General features: G+C 32.5%; 1 protein-coding gene across 14 annotated transcripts in view; it reads left to right on the top strand.

Moving 5' to 3' along the window:
- The window catches only part of BCAS3 (BCAS3 microtubule associated cell migration factor), a 482,840-nt gene that overhangs the window by 115,069 nt on the left and 343,658 nt on the right, over nucleotides 1-24,113 (top strand). For all 14 annotated transcript variants that reach the window (XM_031467999.2, XM_031467998.2, XM_031467997.2 and 11 more), the window contains exons 11-13: nucleotides 2,090-2,173; nucleotides 9,798-9,968; nucleotides 18,254-18,347. In XM_031467999.2, the coding sequence (XP_031323859.1) occupies nucleotides 2,090-2,173; nucleotides 9,798-9,968; nucleotides 18,254-18,347 (349 nt within the window). The remainder of the gene's footprint in view (nucleotides 1-2,089; nucleotides 2,174-9,797; nucleotides 9,969-18,253; nucleotides 18,348-24,113) is intronic.

The raw sequence follows: 24,113 nt of genomic DNA, 5'->3' as shown, positions 1-24,113 counted from the left end.
ATTTTCCTCATTTCTTCAATCCTGTAATATAAAAAATTACAGAATTCCTTGCTCATACCACTACAAAAATCAAACCAACTAAAATGATAAAAAGACTTCAGGATTTTCTTTTCCTTTGACTTTCATTACTGCCTAAAACCACAGGTATGCAATCAGATAGTGTGTTTATAGGTTATTTTGGTTAGTTTGGCGTTTATCCCTCCTTTTCTACCTTCCTTCATTATTGTTACAGTTTTCATTTACTACGTAATTGGGGACATTTGTTTTTATTTTTGTTTTATTTATATGCTGATATACTTTATCATGTGTTTTATATCTGTTTGCTTATTTGTTTGTTTTTTTGTTTATTTATTTATATTTCCCTTTCTTTCCCAAAAGATAACTCTGTGTGTGTGTGTGTGTGTGTGTGTGTGTGTGTGTGTGTGTGTGTGTATGCATATAGTGTTTTGTACATTGCTTTTTTCACTTATCAATAATTCCTGGAATTTGGGCCATTTGATAGTTTTAAACTACAAAAATTTCTAATTTATCTTTTTTGTTTTGTTTTGTTTTTTATGTCCTGAGATGCAAATATAATTTCCTAATGAGTTTAAACAAATTGCTGGCTCAGTTATATTTATGTAGACATGCTGACTCAGTTTTAGTTGACTTCAAAAGGTGACAGTATTGCTTGTTTTCACATATTTATTCTTGATTATTTTAATTATCTGAGGCAAGGACAAGATGATTGTATTTCCAAGACAATGTCTTTCCTTGCATTTGCGGCAGGAGGCAGCAGAAGGGTAATTTTCTTAGTTGTTTGAATGTGTCTTTGTGAATGAATAAATGAGTGAGTGGGTGGGTGAGTGAGTGAATGAGTGAGAGAGATTCTTTTCATTAGCTAAAATGATCACTTTTCAAACTCCGTCCCTGTTGTCCCCTCTGTGAAACTGCATTTGCCAGTCACCTGTGATTTGGAGAATTCCTCACCACTGACCTTGAATTTTACTTAAGCAACCATTCAGTGAGGCAGCTTAACGTCTCATGTCAGAGTTTTAAAGATATTCTGTTATAAATATTATTATTGTCTTAAGGGATTTTTTAAAATATAAAATCAGTGATGGAGAAAATTTTAATTTTAAAATAAAAGAAAAAATGGTTTCTTTATACAATTTAAAACTAGGTTTAAATTATATAAAGCATTTTAAATTTTGAATTATATAAAGCATTTTTTGTTATATTTTGGGAGAGGAAGACTCTGAATTCTATAGGCTTTTAATAATTTATATCATAATTTGGAGTTCTAATAGTCTACTACTACTATTATTATACTACTATTATTAAAAACTTAAAAAATCTGATTTTTTTTTCTTTTCTCTCCTTTTTTAAAAACTAAATTTAGGAAGTGTAGGAGCCATGGAGAATTTAGTTCTGGTTTATTTCTCAGCGCATGAGAGAATCATACATGTCAAACTAGTGATTCGCTTTGAAAATTGGCAGGTTGATTTATTTATGTCAGACATGAATAAGGGCATGTCTTTTTCATTCTAATGGTGAAACCAGTAAGCCCTCTGAAGTGGACAGCTACTATATGTGTCAGAATTGATTTATGCATAATTTGTGCCACTTTCCCACAAGCACAATTGAAAATGGAAATATGGCAAATTCATTTGTCTATTTTTTAAAGTTTCCTTTTACAATCTTTATGTAGGAATTAAGAGGACAAAACTTCCAATTTGCTAGCATGTTAAATATTTAATGTTAGGAAGTCAGTCTTAGTCCCTTGATTATGTTTCTAAAATTTATTTGTGGAAAGTCTGCCAGGTCTCAAATCCTTCCATTTCAGAGTTTATAAATTCTTAAAGACTATTCATCTTGTAATTAAAAATCGTATTTGAGCATGAAACTGCCAGAGCGGCACCAGCAGGCTATAAAAAGGGGTAAAAGTGTCTCAGCAGGGCTTTTAGCTGTTTGTCTGAAAAACACTCATGCAAACATTCCCACCCAGTACCATCATTCTGCACGGTAAATAAGCTCCAGCCTAAGAGCCTGTAGAGTTAAACAGTTTAATAGAAATGGCTTTCTGGTCTCTCTCTCTCTCTCTTTCCAGTTGATTCGGTGTCATCAGTCCCGTGGTGGAGCCTGTGGAGACAACATTCAGTCTTATACTGCCACAGTCATTAGTGCTGCTAAAGTGAGTACCCAGTTGTCTCCGGGAGTTGTGATTATGCTAAGTAAACGATCCTGATTCTCTCCTGAAGTGTATTGAGAGTGTCCCTTCCCTTTTCATTCACAAATGTCGAATGGGCTTAAGAAATAACTCAGAATTATTTTATCAAGTGAAGAGAATTCATGACCAAATGATTATGTATTTTATCTCTTAAGGTTCCTAAATAATGCTTTGTTGTTATTGATGATTATAGGGTTTGTATATATCAAGTTTAAAATATTGAAGTCTGCTATGTAGATCAAAGCCTGTAATCTAATAGATACCACTTTGGAAAGAAGCTTTACTTACATGTTTTAAGTAGTTACTTCTGGCTTCTTTTTTCGTGCATCATTGTACCTATACTGACATCCTTTTGCATCCTTGAACATTTATGAATCTTCTTGACATAAAAAGAATATTATTCCTTAGGAAAACTTGAGTGAGACCCCTGGCACATTCAAAGATTCTTTCATGACACAGAGCTGCCCCCTGCATGTTTGTCAAGTGAGTTCTTTTTGTGTACACACAAGGGTTAATTTTGATGATGGCTCGTAAACTTTATGCTGATTATAAGGTATTCGTATAATCACCAGCCTTTTGAATTGTGAAGTATACAACAAAACAATTCCTGTAATAGGGATGACATAGTGAATCTAAATGACAGCATGTAATAGAAAGCACAACTGCTCAGAACAGAACAGCAATTTAAAGCAAACCACAGGGAGGGAATCAAAGGTCACACTGTTTTATGTAAAACAAACACAGAAATACTTAAAGATTGATCACAAATGCTTACACAATATGGTCTGATGAGAGAAGCATTACGTATTTTTGACTCAGAGGGAAATATTGAATGGCTTTATGCTTGCTTATAGCACCCTATACTTTAGATTTCTGAATCTTTATAAAAATTGCTTGCTTTGTTCCCACTGTGTATGACAAAATTGTGATGGTTATTTCAATGAAGAGAAATCCAAGACAGAATTATTAGGCAGCATCAGTGTTACTCAGTTAGTTTGCAATAGATCCACAAAACGTACCAATGAGATTGCACATTAGATTCCTTTCCGGTTTGTCTGTGGCATACACTTTCTTCAGGGTAGCTTATGGTATTGTCATTCTGAGTAATTTTTAGTTATGTGATAGAGGATAACTTTTCAGTTCTCGTTTGCTATAATTATGTTTTTTTGTGCCTACGTAAAAGGAAAGTGACCTGCTTCATTCAGTAACTGTTTAGCTGTTAGCTGAAAGTAGACTTGATAAAGTGAGGCTAGACTTAATATCCTTTGAAAAGAACAAGTCCAAACTTCCCACTTTTCTACACGGCAGTATTGTGAACTGGGAAGAATTCTTCTGCATTTAAACTCTGAAGAAATTACGTTGATGATAACACCTTAATCCAGTTAATTTCCCATAGGCTGTTGGTCTCCAATGGAATTGGCGTTGATTGCAGTTCACTGTTAGCTCTTGGATGTGAAAGGAAGATCATTCTAGAACTGACAAGATTTTAGGAAAATAATTTGGCATTATTTGCAAAGAAATCTCAAGCTATTCGTGGTTTTTAACTCGAGTCCATAAGTACAAAGAAATTGATTACATAAATGTAAGAAAAACATTACAATGACAATATTACACTCTTCTGTAGAATAAAAATGTATGTCTAATAAAAGAATATATCTAATCTTATAGATAAGACAATACATTAGATTCTGACATTAACTCTGGAATAAATTGATTAATGTTTAATTTTTTGTTTAAGTGCTTTTGCTTGATTTTAATGCTTATTCATGTTCTTGCCTATAAATTTATAAAGTGAAGGAAAAATATAACCGTGAATGCAAAAGTTTCCCATTTCTCGTTAGTTTTAGTAAGTTCAGTCATATATTGTACCCTGGTCTTTTAGCTCATTTAACTTAAATATTATGAAATATTTTTGAAAATATTTTCCTTATACATTTATGTAATCATTTTCTTTGTACTTATGAACTCTTGAGTTAAAACCGTGAATATCTTGAGATTTCTTTGCAAATACTGCCAAATTATTTTCCTAAAATCTTGTCAGTTCTAGAATGATCTTCATTTCACATCCAAGGTGTGGCTATCTTACATAGGGAATATGTGAAAGTTGGGATGGTTTCCCCTTCAAATATAATTTCTCCTAGTAAGTTATTGGATATTAGAAACTTTCTGGGTAAATTAACCTTCTGAAGTATTGGCAGTTCCAGTTTTCCATGGTAAGGACATGAAAATGACTTTTGTAATTAAGTAGTATAATTATAAATATATTCTTTTTTTTTTTTTTACTGTTACATTATGGGTTATACTTGTATTTGTTTGTTCACTTGTGAAAATCTATCAGAATGTACACTTATGATTCCTATCCTTTGCTGTATAAATGAGTAAAAAACTTTACCAAGGAAAGAAAAATCTCACAAAGATACCTTCAGATCTGGAAACCTTCTGCAGAGAATTCTGTCTAACACTTAGAAATAAAGAATAACATAAACAACACGAATTTACTGTATAGCTCAAGGAGCTATATTCAGTATCTTATGATAACCTACAATGAAAAAGAATTTGAAAAAAATATATAACTGAATCACTTTGCTGTACACCTGAAACCAGCACAATATTGTAAGTCAATTATACATCAATTAAAAAAGAGAATAAACAATGACAATATTACACTCTTCTGTAGAATAAAAAGGTATGTCTAATTAAAGAATATATCTAATCTTATTTTATGATGCAAGATTACTTTGAAATTGAAAACTTGACAAGAGTGTTATGAAAAAGGAAAGCTACAGACCTGTCTTTCTCATGAACACAGATTTGAAAAATTCTAAACAAAATTCTAGTGGAAAAAAATTAATATACACAGAGGGGTAATATGTGTTGGGATAACTGCATTTTAAGGCTGGTTTATTACTCAAAGTCAGTGAGTGTAATTTGCCACAAGAACAGAATAGAGGAGAAAATGATGTAATTGCATGTACTGAAAGCATTTGATAAAATCAAACATACATGCATCGTTAAAACATTTTAAATAGTGATAGCTTCTGGTTCTCTAGAATTCCATTTTTCTCAAATTACCAAACTATTTAAACATAGTAAGCATGGCCATTATAATCTGTTTCTGATCACTCCAATATTTTGATCTCTTCTGGATATATTTTTGTTGTTTGATGTTTCTGTTAATTCTCATTTATGATGTCTTGGCTCCTTGTTTGCCAGAATTTATTTTAAAAAATCTTTAGAAACATCTTCAAGTTTGGATGATACCAGAGTTCTGTGACAGTCTCAGGCTTGGATGATCTTAATCCAATTTCAGGGATTGGGATTACTTAAATTATTTAAATAAAGGTCACCTGAAATAGCTGTGAGAGCCTGATTTCTACAAGTTATTTCTATTGTGTGTCCCTTTATGTTCCAAACCAAACCATAGAGGTAAAGTCACCAGGTAGACCCCCATGAACATGACCACCTAGTTCCACAAGTGAATAGAGCACCACTCAATCTCTTAGAAGTCCCCTCTAGAATCCATAAATGCATTTAGGCCTAGATACCAGCTAAATCCACATGTCTGGATCTCCCTGTTCTCTTGGAATTGGACCTAGTAACTCATCACTATCTTGTTAAATATTCAGTGCCTTGAGAGAGGAAAAAACAAATTTTCCCCAGTTTTCCTACTTGTTTTCATTGGTAGAACTGATCTGATTTACCTAGCCTGTCATTACTGAAAATAGAAAATAAAATATCTCATTATTTCTTAGCATTTCAGTCATTTCTAGCTAATAAGATATTTTTTTGAGATATAACATGGAAAATGTCTTAAAAGCCAGTATAATACTTGATCCTTAAGAAAATATTAAATCATGCCCTTTAATAGAGTAGTCAGTAATATTTTTTTCTCTGTGATGACAGCTTCTATGTGGCTTAATAGAGGTTAACCACTTTGTTATATAGAAGGATTATTTATTAAATTAAAACTTTTTTTATGTCTCATTCAGTTGTAAATATAAATATATTGTATGTGTGCTTGGATCTCTAGAGGAAATAATTTTTTAAAACATTTTCTGAATTTTCAAATAGCACTTAAATACTCATTTTTTTACTTAAAATTTTTTATTTTTGATTTTCCAAATAATTCATTTGGCTTTCCTTATAAATGATATAATAAAGATGAATTCTCTGTGGTAGTGTTGAAGGAAAAATTTAATATTGAAATTGTTCAAATTGGATTATTTTGAAACATTTATTAAATCATTGGTATGTATTTTCTAGTTACCCTGTAACTGTCCTATTTGATTTTTCCTTTTAATGGGTTTTAACCCCTGTGTGGTAAATTGATTTAATAAAAATGCCTGTTTTCTCTTGTTATCTGATAACTTCTTAATGACAACTAACAGCTTTTTTGAGAGAGCAGCACCATTAGTACTAATGGATAGGAAGGACACTGATATGGCAGGAGAAGGGCTAAAGATGACTAGTGACCCTTTGGCAAATCTGTCTGCAAAAGAGCAGAATAAGGACCATGCTCATTTGAATTTTTCATCCCAGTAGATTATCTGACACATATGTTACAGCCTTATGTCCAGCACTTTTACAAGTACAGTTTAGTTCTGTGAATATTCTTGTAAAGGTTATTTGAGAGTATAAAGAACTTTTTAATAATTTATATACTTCAGATTGTGAGGACATTCAGTTCAATCACATAGCCATTTGGCCAAATTGGATTTTTTCCCTAATTTTTGCTAAGCCTTCATCCTTTTTTGTATGTGTTTGAGGAAATCATCAGGTATGCACATAGCCTTTCCATTAAAATCTACTGAAAAGACTAATTACTGTGAGGTGATTTAGGTATGTAAATATGGTTATTGAAAACTGTTAAATAATAACATATTATATATTTCTTCTGGTCACCAGTGCTCATTGATGTATTTGATTGTAATATGGAGACAAATTTCCCATAGAATCAAATGTCTTCACAAATGTAGAAAACTTCCAACACCCCCTCTCACACCCTGCATTAGATCTCACTGGAAAGTTAATGAGCTCTGTAGACAGTAATGTCTTGTCACTTACCATACATAGTATACATCTGATGACTGTTAAAATATGAGTTTAGATTTGTGTCCACTAATAAGATGATTCCACCAAGTATTCATAAGGTTTTTTTTTTTTATGTGTGTGTGTGTATGAGAAATATCATTAAGTCTTCCTGTAATATGAATCTTTGACAATGAAATACACTACTCTGTTTTTCTCCTCCTTCTGGAGTTTTTTCCTTGTCTCTTATATTAACTTTCCCCTTCATCTTGTGGTTTGCTCTGGTACATTACTTCCCACTTTCTGTGTGCTCCAGTTATTTCAGTTTTATTCCTATTCATTGGTATAAAAGCATGAAATAATAGGCTCAAGGGCAAATAGGGAGGATATACAACCAAAGACTTTAAACCTGAAAGGCATTCCTTTGATAAAGGGATCGCTCCGTTTAAGTGGGAGCATCTCCATTAACATTAATGGAGCTGGTACATCAGCGGAGGCATCTCAGAGGTTAATCAGGCTTCCTGGCCAGCTTTTGACATCAATACACTGTGGCGCCTGATTTTGTTGGTCCTTCAGAGGCTTTCTTGACAGCACTCTAACAGACTTTGTGTAAGTCATTTCTTGTGAATTATTGAAACAAATGTTTGGCTGCTAATTGAGGAACACTAATGTGTTTTATAATCACTGCAGTTTGGGTTTTTAGCACTAAACAAAACAGTAACAATTGATTTGTGGCTTTTTCTTGGTTTCAGTCCACTGTAAGTTATATCATTTTGCTTGAATTCAGCAAGTGACTTTGTTGGTCATTTTATTTAAGTATTTATTAGGACACACTATTGTGGTCTTCATTTTCCCTTTTTTCCTTCCCAGTGTACGTTTGTGTTCTAAAATCATGAAGCAGTAACAGGAATAGATTACAAGGCAATACTGGGTAGCAGTTAAAATCAGGCTTTGGAGATAGACTGTCCTAGTTTCAAATTCTGGCTTTGTCATTGGCCAGCTGTTTGAGCTGCCATTTTGCTTAACTTTACTGCAGCCTCAATTTTATTTTCTATAATTCTGAGGTATTTAAGGAAATCTGTACAGGTCATATATGTTAAAGAGCCTTGACCAATCCCAAGTTCATAAGAAAGGTTCCATGTAACATGGCCATACAGTAAAATAATATATTACTAGAGTTAGTTACATGGCATTTTAATAGATAGTTTCTTTGGAAATATGTTTCCTTTTTAAAATTTCAATCTGACTATTGCTTAAATCACATTTAGGCCTTTATAAACAACCTTTTTTCCTTACCATTTATAAATTAATATTTGAAATGCTGTGTATATAATAATTTACACTTTTAAATTTACCTATAGCATATGCCAGAATATTGGTGAACATATTTTCCCATTATTATTTTTAAAAGCAAGTCACCTTATTGAAGATTAGTTTGAAGTATTTTAATAAGAACTTTTCCTCACAATATAAGAATTAGAAAAAGTTATTTCTGAATGTGTGCCTAGTATAGATGATTTTTGAAATGTCCATGTAATCTGGATGACTTATTCTGGCGCCAGTGATTAGATCTTCTATGAATCACATAAACATTGTTTTAGCTTTCTTCCCTTCAGACAAAAAAAGAAAAAACCTGATACTTAACATTATTGTTTGTTAATGCATATGAAAGTAATCACATGATGAAATTCACATAAAAGAAAAAATACACATGAATTATTAGTTTTATCTACTTACTTAAATGAAATGGAACCAAAATGTTATAAAACATCTTAAGTTGTATTTTTATTTTTTTTAGAGGGGGTACTAATTAGGTTTGTTTGTTTGATTGTTTGTTTGTTTATTTATTTTTTAGTGGAGGTACTGGGGATTGAACCCATGACCTCCTGCATGCTAAGTATGCACTCCACTGTTAAGCCATAACCTCCCCCTTGTCTTTAATTAAATTGTTTTCTGTTACCAGAGAGCTATTTTTGTATGATACTTCATTCATCCAGTGATAAGTAGCTTAGATGGAGACTGTATTTTCTACATGCCAAATCTAGATGTAGAATATTATGTAACATCGTATTATACATTTAATTTGGAAGCAAATTATTTCCCGCATAGGGATTCTACCAATGTCTCAGTCTTTTTCATGCTAAAAAGTAGACTTATAAAAAATAGTTTTATAATATTAAAAAAAGAACAGCACATAGTTTCTACTTTTTACTCTGTCACATGTTTTAAGTTATGTGCATTTGCATTGAGGAGAGGGGGCAAAAATAAATATTTCTTATGAAATATCCTTATGTGAAACAAAGCTCTTTTGTTATTTATCTATGGCTTTATTCTCACCATGCTGACTTAGTAGACTCTAGTGATATCAAACTAACACCGATTTTCTAAATTTAAGATCATATGAAAAGTCATACTGATTTTTCATGACGATGCACCGCTACATAGAAGCTTGTTAAGAGAATAAAGAATTTAATACATATGAGAGTTAACAACATGCATATTTCCATTTAGAATCCAAATGCTGATGTGAAGTCATACATTTTTACCTTTCATTGTGTAGACATTGAAAACTGGCCTGACAATGGTTGGGAAAGTGGTGACTCAGCTGACAGGCACACTCCCTTCAGGTGGGACAGAAGACGATGTTGCCATTCATAGTAACTCAAGACGGAGTCCCCTGGTCCCAGGAATCATCACTGTAATCGACACTGAAACCGTTGGAGAGGGCCAGGTAATAACTTCTGATGCCTGTGATGTTCATTTTCTGCAGAGGATGAGCTGACTAAGAATGTTTTGGGATCAAGATCAGACAAAATGTGTTTGGCCTTGGAGATTGTTAATTTGGAATTCTGGAAACTGGGGTTATTTCAGGCTAGAATTTTTTTCCAAAAAATGATGAGTAACACTCTAAAACTTATTATTTCAAGCATAGTTAATGTATCCAGCCTTAAGGTAAAATTGAGGTTTTAAGGAATTCATCAGGACATTTGTTTCATAAATATGTAATCTCTTTATACTGTTTTGTCCATAATGTTTCTCTTTTTTTAAATGACGCATGTCATAAACTAAATCAGATTAATTATGACTAGTTATGATCTTTATAAGTGCAAGTGTCTTTATTACACATACTTCCTTATATATGAATAAATACACAAAATCTCAAAACATATAGTGGAATACATAAATGGTAACAGCTTATTATAAAATCATATATCTTCAGATAAAGTGTATTTTTACAGGGTTCAGAAATACTTGGGAGTAATTATAAACATGGAAAAATACACTATGCTTGTGTAAATCTTACTGGTAAGAAGCTAATTGGATTTTGTTTTCCTCCCCCATGCGCCCATTCCAAAGTTTTTTTTTTTTTTAATCATAGTCTAGACTTTAAAAATACATTTATGAAAGGAAGGCTATTGTAATAGTTTGTGATCATTGCTATAAATATACAGTCTAAAATTTATTGCTAGAATAAGGTAGTAGAGCAACATTTGTGAAATAGTAATTTATATATATTATGTATTTATAATTAGAAAAATAGAATATAAGATATATATATTATGTATTTATAATTTGAAAAATAGAATATAAGATATATATATATCATATATTATATTTATATAGAATTTATATTCTGATTTAATTCTGTTTTCAGAACATAACTATGTGAACCTTTAAAACATTAACCCTAAATATTGTGTGTTCTTTTGAGGAAATCTGCTTCCAGTATATATGGTTGTACTTTTTGATGAAAGATTGTGCTTGGCTGGTACTCATATACCAGTTCCTATAGTAAGATCAAGTGGCATTTCAAAAAAATATGGACTGTGTTGCAGTTAAAAGAGAAAGATTCTTTTGTTATTGAATCTGGCTGTTGTATTTTATGTAAAATCTGAATAATATAATTCTCCACCTTTCCCATCTTAACTTTGTGGTTAACCAAATATGTTACAGGCTTGTATTCTAGTTTAAAACTCTTTTTAATGAAGTGCTAGCAAACTTTTCAGTTGACTGTAACGACTTTTTAAAAAAAAAAGTTGTGTTAATTAGCTCAAGTTGATAGACACATACAAATGTTCTCTTTTTAAATTGGAATTAAATATATAAACCCTCAGTGTTTTATGAGTGTTAAAGTAAAAACTATTTTCTTTTGTCCTTTGATTCTTAATTAATTCACCTCTAAGGCCACCCACATTTACTGAGTAGTTAACAATCCTTCTCAACATTGTCTAGTTTGGTGAGTATGAGTGAGTCTGTTAAATATCGAGCATTTGGTGACAGACAGATTTGTGGTCATTTAAAAGCAGAAAATTTGTCTCTTCTTATTTTTGATCAAATAGCAGTAGAACTCATTATTTTATTACATGTAAGTACAGGAACATGTAAGAAGAAAGATTCAAAGTAATTTTTATGAAAAGCGTAGTGTGAGTCTTTGCGTTTTCAAGTGCAGTTTGTTTTGGATTTTTTTTCGCCAGTCCTTTATTAACTTTTTATAACTTTAAAGTGGAATTCTCACACTTGGAATATGGAAATGGACTGTAGATTCTAGTTGCAAAGTTCATTTTTCTGGGACAAATGCATTGTTAACACTGAAAAGAAGTAAAATTGTTTATTAGGAAATAAGAGTCATAGAAATGTTAGCTTTTAAAAGTTAAAAAAAGTTAACAAGTATTGCTCAACCAGAAAATTTTTATCTTTTCCATTATTTGTATTGGGAGCATAATCTCTTTTCATTCCTACTTATAATATTTTCTGAAATTTTAACTTGATTTAAAAAATCTAAGTCAGGAAATAAAGTGATAGTCAATAAATGATAAGTTGCTATGCACATTTTTAAAGAATTATAAATATTTTTTTAAAGGAACAAGATTTCTTCAGTGTGATACTGTCCTCCTTTCTTTTGTTAACGTGAATCTGTTTTTTGTCAAGAAGACATTTTTGTCTCTGATAAATAGTTCAGTTGGAGTACAGAGCTGTTTTTAGGCTATGCTGGATTGTATTAAAAAGACTGCAGTGGTTAATGTCATAGATTTATCACTTTTAGCCCTTTCCCACTGATGTTTGACCTTAGCTGTAATGTTTTTTTCTTTTCCATCTACATCTCAGGAGCTCACACTGTTCATTTTAGCTTTTTAAATCCATTGAGCCTTTAATAAAGATATTTTCATGTTTACAGTGATAGTGTATAAAATTTGACTCACTGTCTTTCTGATGCTAAATTGATTAGTTTGATTTGATGGTGACAGGATCGCTGTGTGGTCACTGCATTAAAGGGGAGTGGATTTGATTGACTTCGTCCATTTTTATCTTTGTCACTTTCATGTTTTATTTAAAAGCATTTTGTGGCTAGGATAAGTTAAGTGGTATAATTTGCCTTTACACATTTGTATAATTGAAGTTAGCAAGGCGGCAAAGTCTCTAATCAAAGAAAAACGCTCCAGATCGTGATGACATAAACTTGAGCTATTTCCTTCCCTGAGTGCAGCTGTATACAAGTGTTATTTGTAATAATTTAATGGTTCTTGAGGTGTTTTGTCTATCTTTTTGTTCATATGATAAAGGCCTGTTCATTTTGTATCAATTAAAGTGCTTTGCTTTGTTTTAATAAAGTCAGGACAGTTACAACATATACTTAGGAGTTGAGCCTGTTAAGCAGTGAGTAAAAATTACATGTCTTAGGGCAACTGAATTGGGATGTCTCTGGTATTATTGATTTGATGTTTAGGAAAGGGGATGATACAATGGAGGGAATCCTTACAAAAGTATCTGGTTGTTGTGTTGGTGAACCTCATGAAGAGAAGATTCAAAGAATCCTATATAGTGGCATGAGGTTTTGCTGTGCACCAAGATTAATGAGCCTTTTTGCTGGATAGCTTCTGTACAAGTACCATCAAATAGAGTACTCAATACTAATTGTGTTGGAAAGAGAGATATAGGGTTATAATATATGGAAGGAAAGGGAATCTTATAAGATTGAGTTAAAATAGAAAACTGGGCAAAGGACAAATATTTCACAGAAAAATTAAAATATATCCAAATGGCATAAAATCTATAGACCTGACTTATTATTAAGAGAAAGACAAAATTATACCAAGATACCATTCGGTCACCTATCAGAATGAGGGAGATTAAAAAGCTTAGACTATACTCTACATTTTTAACTTTTAATTTTGAAGTAATTGTAGACTCATACTAAGTTGCACACCCATGTGCCCGTCACCCAGTTTCCTCCAGATTCCCCCAAACGGTGACATCTGATATAGCTGTAGCAAAATATCAAAACCAGGATGTTGGTGGTGGCACATTCTCTTAAGTAGGCTACAGACCTTCTTCAGCTCCCGCCATTTGTGTTACCTGCATTCACTTGTGTGTGTATGCGGAATAGTGAAAGAATTCCTATAAATCAATAATAAACAGATAAATAGCCTTATTTTAAAATGAGCAAAGGATTTGAATAGACATCTTTCTGAAAATGATATGCCAATGGCCAGTAAGCAGAAATGAGAGCCCTTGTACACTGTTGGTGGGAATGTAAAATAGTGCAGTTTTGCTTTGGTAAAGAAGTTATCCTATGACTTGGAAACTTATCTCCTCAAGATTTGCTCTTAGGTGATAAAACAGTCAAGAGAAATGGAAATATATGTTCATATAAAAACTTGTACATGAATGTTCATAGCAGCATTAGTCATAATAGACAAAAAATAGGAGCAACCCAAATATGTATCAACTGATCAATGGATGTTTAAATAAAATGTGGTTGTATATATAGAATATATTATTATTTAGCAATAAAAAGGAATGGACTGATTTATGCTAGAAAATGGATGAACCTTCAAAATATTATGTATATTGAAAAAAGCCAATCACAAAAGAACACATACTGTATGAATCTATTTATAATGAAATGTCCAGAATAGGCATATCTATAGTAAGAGAAAATAAATTATGGGTTGCCTAGGGCAGGGAGTTTAGAGGGAATTGGGGAATGAGCGGTGACTGTTAATGGTTATGGAGTTTCTTTTGGGTGATGAAAATGTTCTAAATTTGATGATTGTAATGGTCACTCAACTCTGAGAATGTACCATATATCCTAAAGCAAGTCCTTAGTATATTTAGCAAACTTGGTTGAATTCACTTTCTTGGAACCTGCTCCTGTGACCTCTTTTTCTTGTTCTCACCTAACATTTTTGAAAGTCAAATGGAACAGAGGAAAAGAGAGATTAGAGAAGTAATTTATAATGCATGTTTCCCCCTCAACTGTGGTAAAATGTAAAATGTACATAACATAAAATTTGCCATTTAGCCATTTTTAAGTTTACCATTCAGTGGCATTTAAATGTATTCACAGTGTTGTACAACTGTCTCTGCTATCCCTGTCCAGAACTTTTCATCATCTGTACCCATTTAATAATAATTCCCCAACCCCTTGTCCCAACACTCCCCGGCAACTACCATTCTGACCTCTGACATCTCCAAAGGATTGCCTGTAATTAAAAAGACATACAATACAAATTGTTGGAAAGGATGTGGAGAGACTGGAGATCTCATACTTGTGGACATATAAAAGTATCTACCTTAGAAAATAATTTTCCTGCTTCTTCAAAAGGTCAGCGTACATTTACTATATGACTGAGCAAATCTACTTCTAGGTATCTCCTCGAGAAGTTTAAAAACATGTTCACAAAAAAAAAAAGATATGTATGCAGATATTCATAACAACATTGTGCATAATAGCAATCAATTTGACATTATTCAGATTGCCAAGAACTGATCAATGAACCCACATGATGTAGCGTCTCCATACAGTGGAATACAAGTAAGCAACGTAAAGAAATGAATGATACCTGAAATAACGTGGTCGAACCAAAAAAGTGAAAGAAATGGGAGATAAATCTCATGATTATATAAAAAATTTTGAAAAATTTTAGAAAAGGTGAAAGAAGGATTTCAGGGATTGCCTGTAGTTTAGGGCTGGTGATTTACTGTGAAGTCATTAAGAAGAAATTTTAGGGTGTTGGAAGTATTATAAATCTACGATGTGGTAATGATGACACTACTATATTAAGTACTATCCACTAATATTTAAAATGGTTGATTTGTTGGCATAAATTTAGTGATATTTGGAGAATGACTCCCACCTATGGTGAAATGAAAAACCAATCAAATCCTTTCTCCAGAAAATAAGTACATTACTGGATAGGATTTTCAAAAATAACTACTTGGGCACACTGGAAATTGACCAAAAGCTAAGATGATGCTCTTATCCACATCTCCCTGGAGCTTGGTGAGTGTGATAGTTTTACCAGACCATTGTGAACAAAGCAGGTTCCCCTCTAGAGGAGGTGTTTGATTTGGAGTAGAAGATTAAAACTCAGGCCCAACAGTGTTTTCATTAAAAGTAGTAATCTTGGTAGTTGATAAATAGGGATAATAGGCAGTTCTGGTAGCCTGAGCTTGCAGTTCAGTTTTGAAGAACAGAGAGGAAAAACTGATGAAATGTATGTTAGCTTTGGATTCTGCACATGTGACTTCTATTATATTGAGGTAGTTTCCATAGTTCCCATCCATTCCTAGTTTACTGAGTGTTTATATCATGAAAGTTGTTGAACTTTGTCGAATGCTTTTTCTGCATTGGTTAATATGATCATGTGGTTTTTGTGCTTCAGTTTGTTAATGTGGTGTATGGCATTAGTTGATTTTTGTATGTTGAACCATCCCTACATTCCAAGTATAAATCTCACTTTTCATGGTGTGTGATCCTTTTAATGTGTTGTTGAATTTGGTTTCCTCCTGTTTTGTTTTGGATTTTTGCATCATTATTTGTCAGGGATATTGATTTATAGTTTTCCTTTTGACTTTCTCTTGTTTTGGTGTCATGGCAATGAGGGCCTCAGAAATACAATCCATTTTATTTCTGTGACATCAGTTGTAGTGGCTCCTCTTTCATGTCTAATTTTAGCTATTTGAATTTTCTCTCATTTTTTGTTGAGCATCTTTGCATATGCTTATTGGACATCTCTTTATATTCTTTGGAGAAATGTTTATTAAAGTCCTATGCCCGTTAATTGGATTTTTAAAGGATTACTGAGCTGTGGAAATTCCTTACTTACACTGTATATTAACTCCTCATCAGATATATGATTTACAATTAGTTTCTCCCTCTCTATAGGCTTTCTTTTCAGTCTGCTATTGTTTACTTTGAGGTATAGGGTGTTTATAAGTTCGATATAGTTTCATCTATCTATTTTTTATTTTGTTACCTGTGCTTTTTGACATTGTATCCAAGAAATCATTGCTCAGTCCAATGTCCTAAAGATTTTCTCCTATGTTTTTCTTCTAGGAGTTTAATAGTTTCCAGCCTTATGGTATGGTCTATAACCTATTTGAGTTGATTTTGTACATGGTATAAGGTAACCCTTGTGTACTGTTGATGGGAATGTAAAATGATGCAGCCATTATGAAAATCAGTATGAAATTTTCTCAACAAATTAAAAATGGAATTACCATATGATCCAGTAATCCTACTTCTGAGTTTATACACAAAAGAATTTGAAGCATGGTCTCAAGGAGATATTTACACACCTGTGTTCATTGTAACATTATTCATGGTACTGAGAGGGTGGAAGCAATCTAAATGTCCATCGCTAGATGAACGGATAAAGAACAAGGTGGTATATCCATAGAATGTAATAATATTACACAGCCTTAAAAAAGAAGGAAATCATATGTTACAATGTGGTTGAACCTTGAGGATGTTATGCTAAGGGAAATAAGCCAGTCACAGAAGTACAAATGCTAAATACTTTGTTTTATTTTGAATATCTAAAATAGTCAAAATCATAGAAACAGAAAGTAGACAGGTGTACCAAGGGTGGGAGGAGAGAGGAGGAAGAATTAGTGTTTAGTGTGTATAGAGTTTTAGTTTTGCAAGATAAAAAAAGTTCTAGAAATCAGTTACACAACAATGTTAATATACTTAATATTAATGTACTAAACTGAATACTTAAAAATCATTAAAATGGTAATTTAAAAAGATATACACACAGAAATTTTTGAAAAGTCTGTAGCTTGAGTGAATTGCAGGTTTTAGCCAGAATAATAAGGCAAGAAAATGAAAGCATTAAGATAGAAAAGGATGACAAATCAGACATAGATTCTAGATAATGGATTATTGTAAAGATTATAGTACCGTATAAAATCATTAAATTGTAAACTTTTTAAAATAAAATAAGCAACTTTTATAACATGTAAATTGTACCTCTGTATAGCTTTTCACACTAAAAGAAAAATTAACATGGCTGTATAGGACTACTTCTTAGATTATTTCAAATTAAATCAATCATGTCAGAATATCATGATCCAATATCTGTATAGTAGGTTTTCCCTTTGGAACATTAGATACGTGAAACTTTTTTGTTTCTTGGGTTAAAGGCTAGGAATCATTGAACAGTACACTCACAAAGGGCAAGTTGTAGGGAATGTAAATTATATTTCAATATGCTTACAAGAAAATTAAGGGGAATAAATTTGAGATATAAAACTCCTTGTCTAATATATACTTCTGCTTGGTAATAACATTTTCAAAGAAGTGACGTGTCCATCTAAAACCTAGGAGCTAAAGACCTCTACTATATGGCTGTTTGTGTTTAACTTGTTATGTTGTTTTTCTCTGTTTTGTTCCAATAATGGGCAAGAATTTTTCAGCAGGCCATGACACAATAAAATCTCTTAGAGAAAGCTCTCTGTAGCTGATTTTATGTTTTTCGTTTTTTTCTGAACCTACACTTCAAGAAATTATTGTCTCTGTCATTTACAGTCAAGCCACACAATCTGCTGGAGGCATACTACATGTTTTTCTTATTCCTGAAGTGGTATTCTCACTTTTTATTGCCAAGAATAATCTTACTTTTCTATGAGGAAGCATGTTATTTGTTCAGGGATGTAGTGGTGTAGCTGTGTGTATCTTCAAGCTCAGTAATTGGTTAACTTACATTTGCCTTCTTTCTTTTTGAAAAGGTGCTTCTGAGCGAGGATTCTGACAGTGATGGTATCGTGGCCCACTTCCCTGCTCATGAAAAACCGGTGTGCTGTATGGCCTTTAATACAAGTGGTACGTCCCTCCCCGCCACCCCCACCTTTTATATTACATGTTTTCCAACGAAGTTTTTTGAAATATATGTGTTAGTGTATATTAGAAAAATGAGAAGTCTTCAGTAAGTGGTTATTGAATGAGTGAATCTATAATACAAGTTTAGAAACTCCTTTAAACATTAGTTCGATTCTGAATAAAATGGTAATTGAGTAGTTGCAGTAGGTGAATAGCAGTGGTAAACAGTGCTGTTGAGTTGTGTTAGTTTGGTGGGTTTTGTTTTTCTGATGTTCATAAGGCATTTGTAAAGGGGAGATTTTATAGCAGTGTGGAATGTCCATTTTTTTTCCAGACTTTTTATCGTGAAAGTTTAAAACATAAAAATCGTAATGACCCATGTACGTCACCTTGATTAAACAGGTATTGACATTTTAATATAATGTGTGTGTGTGTATTGTGCTGAACCATTTGAATATAAATTACATATGTGATATTTCACTAGCTGCAAAATAAGCATGCATTTTCTAAGAATAAGGACCTTTTAGTACATAATCAAATATATTATACTCAAAAAATTAACACATTATATTATTTAATATCCGAGACATAATTTAAAATTTCCCAGTTGTCTCAAAAATTGGTTCTGTAACTGCTTCAAATCAAGGTCTGATTAAAGTTCACTCTTTACATTTTGTTATGTCTGTATAGTTCCTGTTAATCCAGTGTGTAACTGTGACCTTCACCTCATCTAAATAGGAGTGTCCAGACCAGTGATCTTGTCCAAATTCTGCTTTTGTCACACATTTTTTTCATTATGATAATGTTCTTTTTATTCCCTAAAGATGTTTTTAAATACATTCAGGCTGAGGAGTTTTTTTTTTTTTTGAAACTTCCTAAGTATTGCTGTCTACATCATTTCATCCCAGTAGGAGACACATTGTATCAGGTTGTCTTGTAATTTATGACACTGTGTTTGATCACATGAATAATTTAGTGACCCATCAAATGTCTACATATTGGAGGTAGATTGTCTTTTCCAGATTAGCAAGTAATCTGCAGAGTGTTATTTTGGCTTCATTTCTGAAACAACTTTTTACTAAATAATTTTGTTACATTTGAAGGCTATAGAATTGGTGTTTTTTTCTAATCCTGTTATGTCTTCTGCATTAATCAACTGCTGTTCTTCTGTTAAAAAATTTTTTTCTCTCATCAACCAGAAATGAACCACAGTTCTCCTTTATGTAAAAGGCAGGATAGATGCACTATGTTGTCTCTTTAATTACCAATTTTCGTGGTTAGGAATTGGTTTAATATTTCTAGTGGTGGAATTTGCTCCAGTGGACTTAGTTTTAAAATACTTTGCTTCTAAATAAAAGATAATATTGCTCTTTTCCTTTCAGAGCTGAAATAATCTTCATAGGTTTTGCAATCTTTTCAGCTCTATTCTTTGGTTGATGGGTCTGAAGAGACGTCCATTTTTATATTATTCTGCAGAAGCAATCCTATTCGTTAAAACTGATGGAAAGACCTATCTTTTCCCACTTCTTTTCATCTTTTCAGATGAAAAATGATGGTAAGAGGATAATATAGAGTATTTCAAATAATCTTCCTTATAATATCCTAATTAGTCATTTTTGACATAGATGAAGGTTTTGTAGTGATTGTTGATCGGTAATATTGATTTAATTTATGAAGACAAAAATTTATGGAAATGCTCTGAATGTTGTGGAAATTAAGTTAAATTTGAAAAAAACAGTCTGGAAGTTCTGTCACTTACAGCACTCCACTTGGAGGAACCAGCATGACTCAGTTTGATAGCCCATCTGTTACGTCAAGTCTCCTTTGTTTTAGTGTATAGTTCGTATTGCTGTAGAGTGCTTCAGACATTTGAAGCTGCATTTTTTTCCTGTCTATGACTTTCCATTGTAATAGGAACATCTTATATAACTTAAAGAATATTGTGGTTCTCTCTATTACTGTCGAGTAGTAACTTCTAGAAAACCATAGATTTCTATGATTTCATAATTTTGATCTCTGTTTGCCATTTGATTCCTTTTTTGAATTGAAGTATGGTTGATTTGCAGTGTTAGTGTGACATTTGATTTCTGTTTGAACTCTCCAATTTCTTTTTTATTGATAAGACTAAGATTTTAATTATTTATACCTACTTTTTGTTTTCCTAGGGCATTAATTGTATATAACTCTATGATATAACTTACCTTGCAGCAGTAATTTCTTTACATGTTTGTTTTCCTAGCTAAATAACCTCTCTGTTCCATTTTACTGTGTGGTTCAATCTTGGTGTACATTCTCTGGCTTATGACAAATACATGACATGCATCCACCATTACAGTACTGTACAGAAGAATTTCACTGCTGTGAAAATCCCTTTTGCTCTGTCAATTCATTCAACTTCTCTCAGTACCTGACGATCACTGATTTTTTTTTAAAACTGTTTCCATAGTTTCAGAAGGTCATATGGTTGGAATCTTACAGTATGTAACCATTTCAGATTGGCATTTTTCACTTACTAATATGCATTTAAGGTTCCCCCCCTTGTCTTTTCATGCCTTGATTTCGCGTTTCTTTTTTGTGCTGATAATATTCTATTGTAGGAAGGTACCATAGTTTATTTTCCATTTTATATAATATTTGTTGAGGTGTCTATTCATATCTTTTGTCCATTTTTAATTGGTTTGTTCATTTTTTAAAATTTTTGAGTTTTAATAATTCTTTGTATATTTTGGATACCAGTCCTGTATCAGATATGTATTTTGTAAATATTTTCTCCCAGTCTGTAACTTGTCTTCTCATCCTTTTGAAATGGTTTTTGAAGATCAAAGTATTTAATGTATGAAGTCTGACTTACTTTCAGGGATCTTCCCTTTGGTGTGTATTTAAATTGACATTCTTGTACTGCTGTAGTCTTTTTTTTTTTTTTTAACATTTTTTTCTTGAGTTATAATCATTTTACAATGTGTCAAATTCCAGTGTAGAGCACAATTTTTCAGTTATACATGAACATACATATATTCATTGTCATTTTTTTTTTCGCTGTGAGCTACCACAAGATCTTGTATATATTTCCCTGTGCTATACAGTAAAATCTTGTTTATTTATTCTGCATATGCCTGTCAGTAACAAATTTTGAACTCACAGTCTGTCCCTTCCCACCCCTCTCCTCCTTGGCAATCACAAGTTTGTATTCTATGTCCATGAGTCTGTTTCTGTTTTGCTGTATTCTTAATTCAGTCTCATGCCAAATCTTGTAACTTCTTGGAGAGAGGATAATTTTATAAGAACTATTTTATGAGTTTTAGAATTTCTTACATTTCTCCTTGAATCTAAAATAAGGCTTCTTAACAAGAGTCTGAGATCCGAGAGGTCCATGGATAAAATTCAGAGAGTATGTAAATTTAGAAAGGAAAAAAATTACATCTTAATTTTCTTTAATTTCTAATGAAAATTTCTTTCACTTATGATTATATACAATAAAACTGAAAGATTAGCTTGCTTGTGAGTTTGTGAGCAACAGAAATGATGGGTAATTTCTTTTTTTCCTGATGATTTCTTATCATTTTGACATTACTTATATAATTCTCTAATAATGCTTATGGTTTAAAATGCTGGTAGAGCCTGTCTTTTAAGATAACACACACACATATTCTGCCATATATCAATTTTTATAATCCTAAGTATTTTATTTTTTTTTAAATATTATTCTGAAAAAGAAGTTCCTAGGCTTCACCATATTGCTAAAAAGGTTCATGACACCAAAATTTTTAAGAGCCCGTTTATGCTTCGTATGATTCTATCTGTTTCAACCAAACACGTTGGAGGCTAAACTCCATTCACATCTTTTGGCTCAGCCTTGGTGATGCAGTTAGTAACTGGCAGTCCGTACCCATGGAGCCTGCTGATGTGATAGGGACTTAAAAAAAAGAAGTAAGGACAGAGTGCTAGGAGATGAATGTTAACTTGGTCTTTGACTTTTGGGGAAAGTTCTTCAAAAGGAAGTCAGTTCTAAGCTAGAACCAAAAGATGATTAGCAGAATATAACTTTTAGATCCTCCAGTAATAGCTCAGTTTTTATTTCTGTGTGTCTATATGTATTTCAAAACTTATTTTATATCAACAAGTTTTAACTGACCTCTAATAATTCTCTATTTGGTTAAAGGCTTTTTCATTGGATATATAATGTGGCCAATAATAATGATAGTGCTTGTTGGAATACTTTTTATAAGTTTAGGGAGATTCACTTAAAAAAATAAGTGAAACAAATCATATAGGAAAAGTTGACTGCTTGTTTTTTGTTTTTAAACCCGATTTTCCTCCAACTAGTTTACTTGCATATATATTACCGTTAAACTTATTTTTAGAGAGGCATATTTTTAGATGACAGAATTAAAATGTAATGGACATCAAAATTCAAGAACAAACCAGGAATATTGTCCACCTCCTGAGGAATTTTAAAAACAATGTAAGATGCACACGGTGGAATAACACTGCAAAGTGAATGAAGGAGAAAATGTAGGTTGTTCCAGCAGCATGCAGTTCGGCCTTGTATGGGACCTATTCAAGGGAGAAATTAAAGGATGCCATTAAATAGAGTTGTGAAACTTGTAGTTTAGCAGCTGCATTCAGTTTGCTTTTCAATTTCTCCTTCCCATTCTTGTTTATTAGCTGTGACTCTGAGTCCCGAATTAAAACAAATATTTTAATGACAACATTTATGATTTGGTTAGAAGTGCCAGAGAGGCCTCATGCTTAGATCTGGGCAGATTCAGTGTGGGTGGTGTAAGTTTGTTGGTTTCAATTATTTAGATACACAATGAGAATTTTTTTAATTAATAGACTTTATTTTTTAGAGCAGTTTTAGGTCCACAGCAAAATTGGGTGGAAAGTACAGAGAACTTTTGTGTATCACCCCTACTCACCCACAGACACCCACTCTCCCCTCACCCACCGGCACACCCACAACCTCCCACAGTATCCACATTCCAAACCACAGTGATGATTTTCTTACAATTGATGAGCCTATATTGACAGGTCATTATCAGAGTCCATGGTTTCCATTAGGGTTCACACTTGTGCTTTCTATAGGCTTTGACAAATTAATATTGACATATAGCCACCAATCTAGTATCATACAAAATAGTTTCACTATGCTAAATGTTTTTCATCAAATTTAGGACATCTCAGTCATTATTTCTTTCTGCCTCTTCTTTCCTCCTCTTTCCTTCTGGGGCTCCTGTTACTCATAGATTTATCTCCTTGATGCTATCTCACAGGTCTCAGAGGCTCTGTTCATATCTTTTCATTCTTTTCTTCCTCACACTGGATAATCTCAGTTGATTTCTTCTGCCATTGAAATCTGCTATTTGCCCTTCTGTTTAATTTTTCATTTTGATTATTGAACTTTTCAACTCCAGATTTCTTCTTCTTTTAGTTTTTTTTGGGGGGTGGGATTAGGTTAATTTATTTGTTTATTTATTCTTACAGGAGGTACTGGGGATTGAATCCAGGACCTTGTGCGTGTTAAGCATGCACTCTACCACTTGAGCTATACCCGCCCCTCCCCACCCTGCCCCCATTTCTTCCTTTTTTAAAAAAAAATTATGTTATCTCTTTATTAATTTCCTCTACTTGGTGGGACATTGTTCTCAAACATTCCTTTAATCTTCTAGATGTGATTTCTCTGCATCCTTGCCAGCATTTGGTATTCTCATCATTTTCTATTTTATGTATATACTGGATTTAGATCCTCTGTTGGGGAAATGTTTTTTC

The sequence above is a fragment of the Camelus dromedarius genome, chromosome 16, assembly GCF_036321535.1.
Source record: "Camelus dromedarius isolate mCamDro1 chromosome 16, mCamDro1.pat, whole genome shotgun sequence".
Taxonomy (NCBI): domain Eukaryota; kingdom Metazoa; phylum Chordata; class Mammalia; order Artiodactyla; family Camelidae; genus Camelus; species Camelus dromedarius.
The sequence above is the reverse complement of the archived record's forward strand: the minus strand, read 5'-3'. Positions and strand labels throughout refer to the sequence as shown.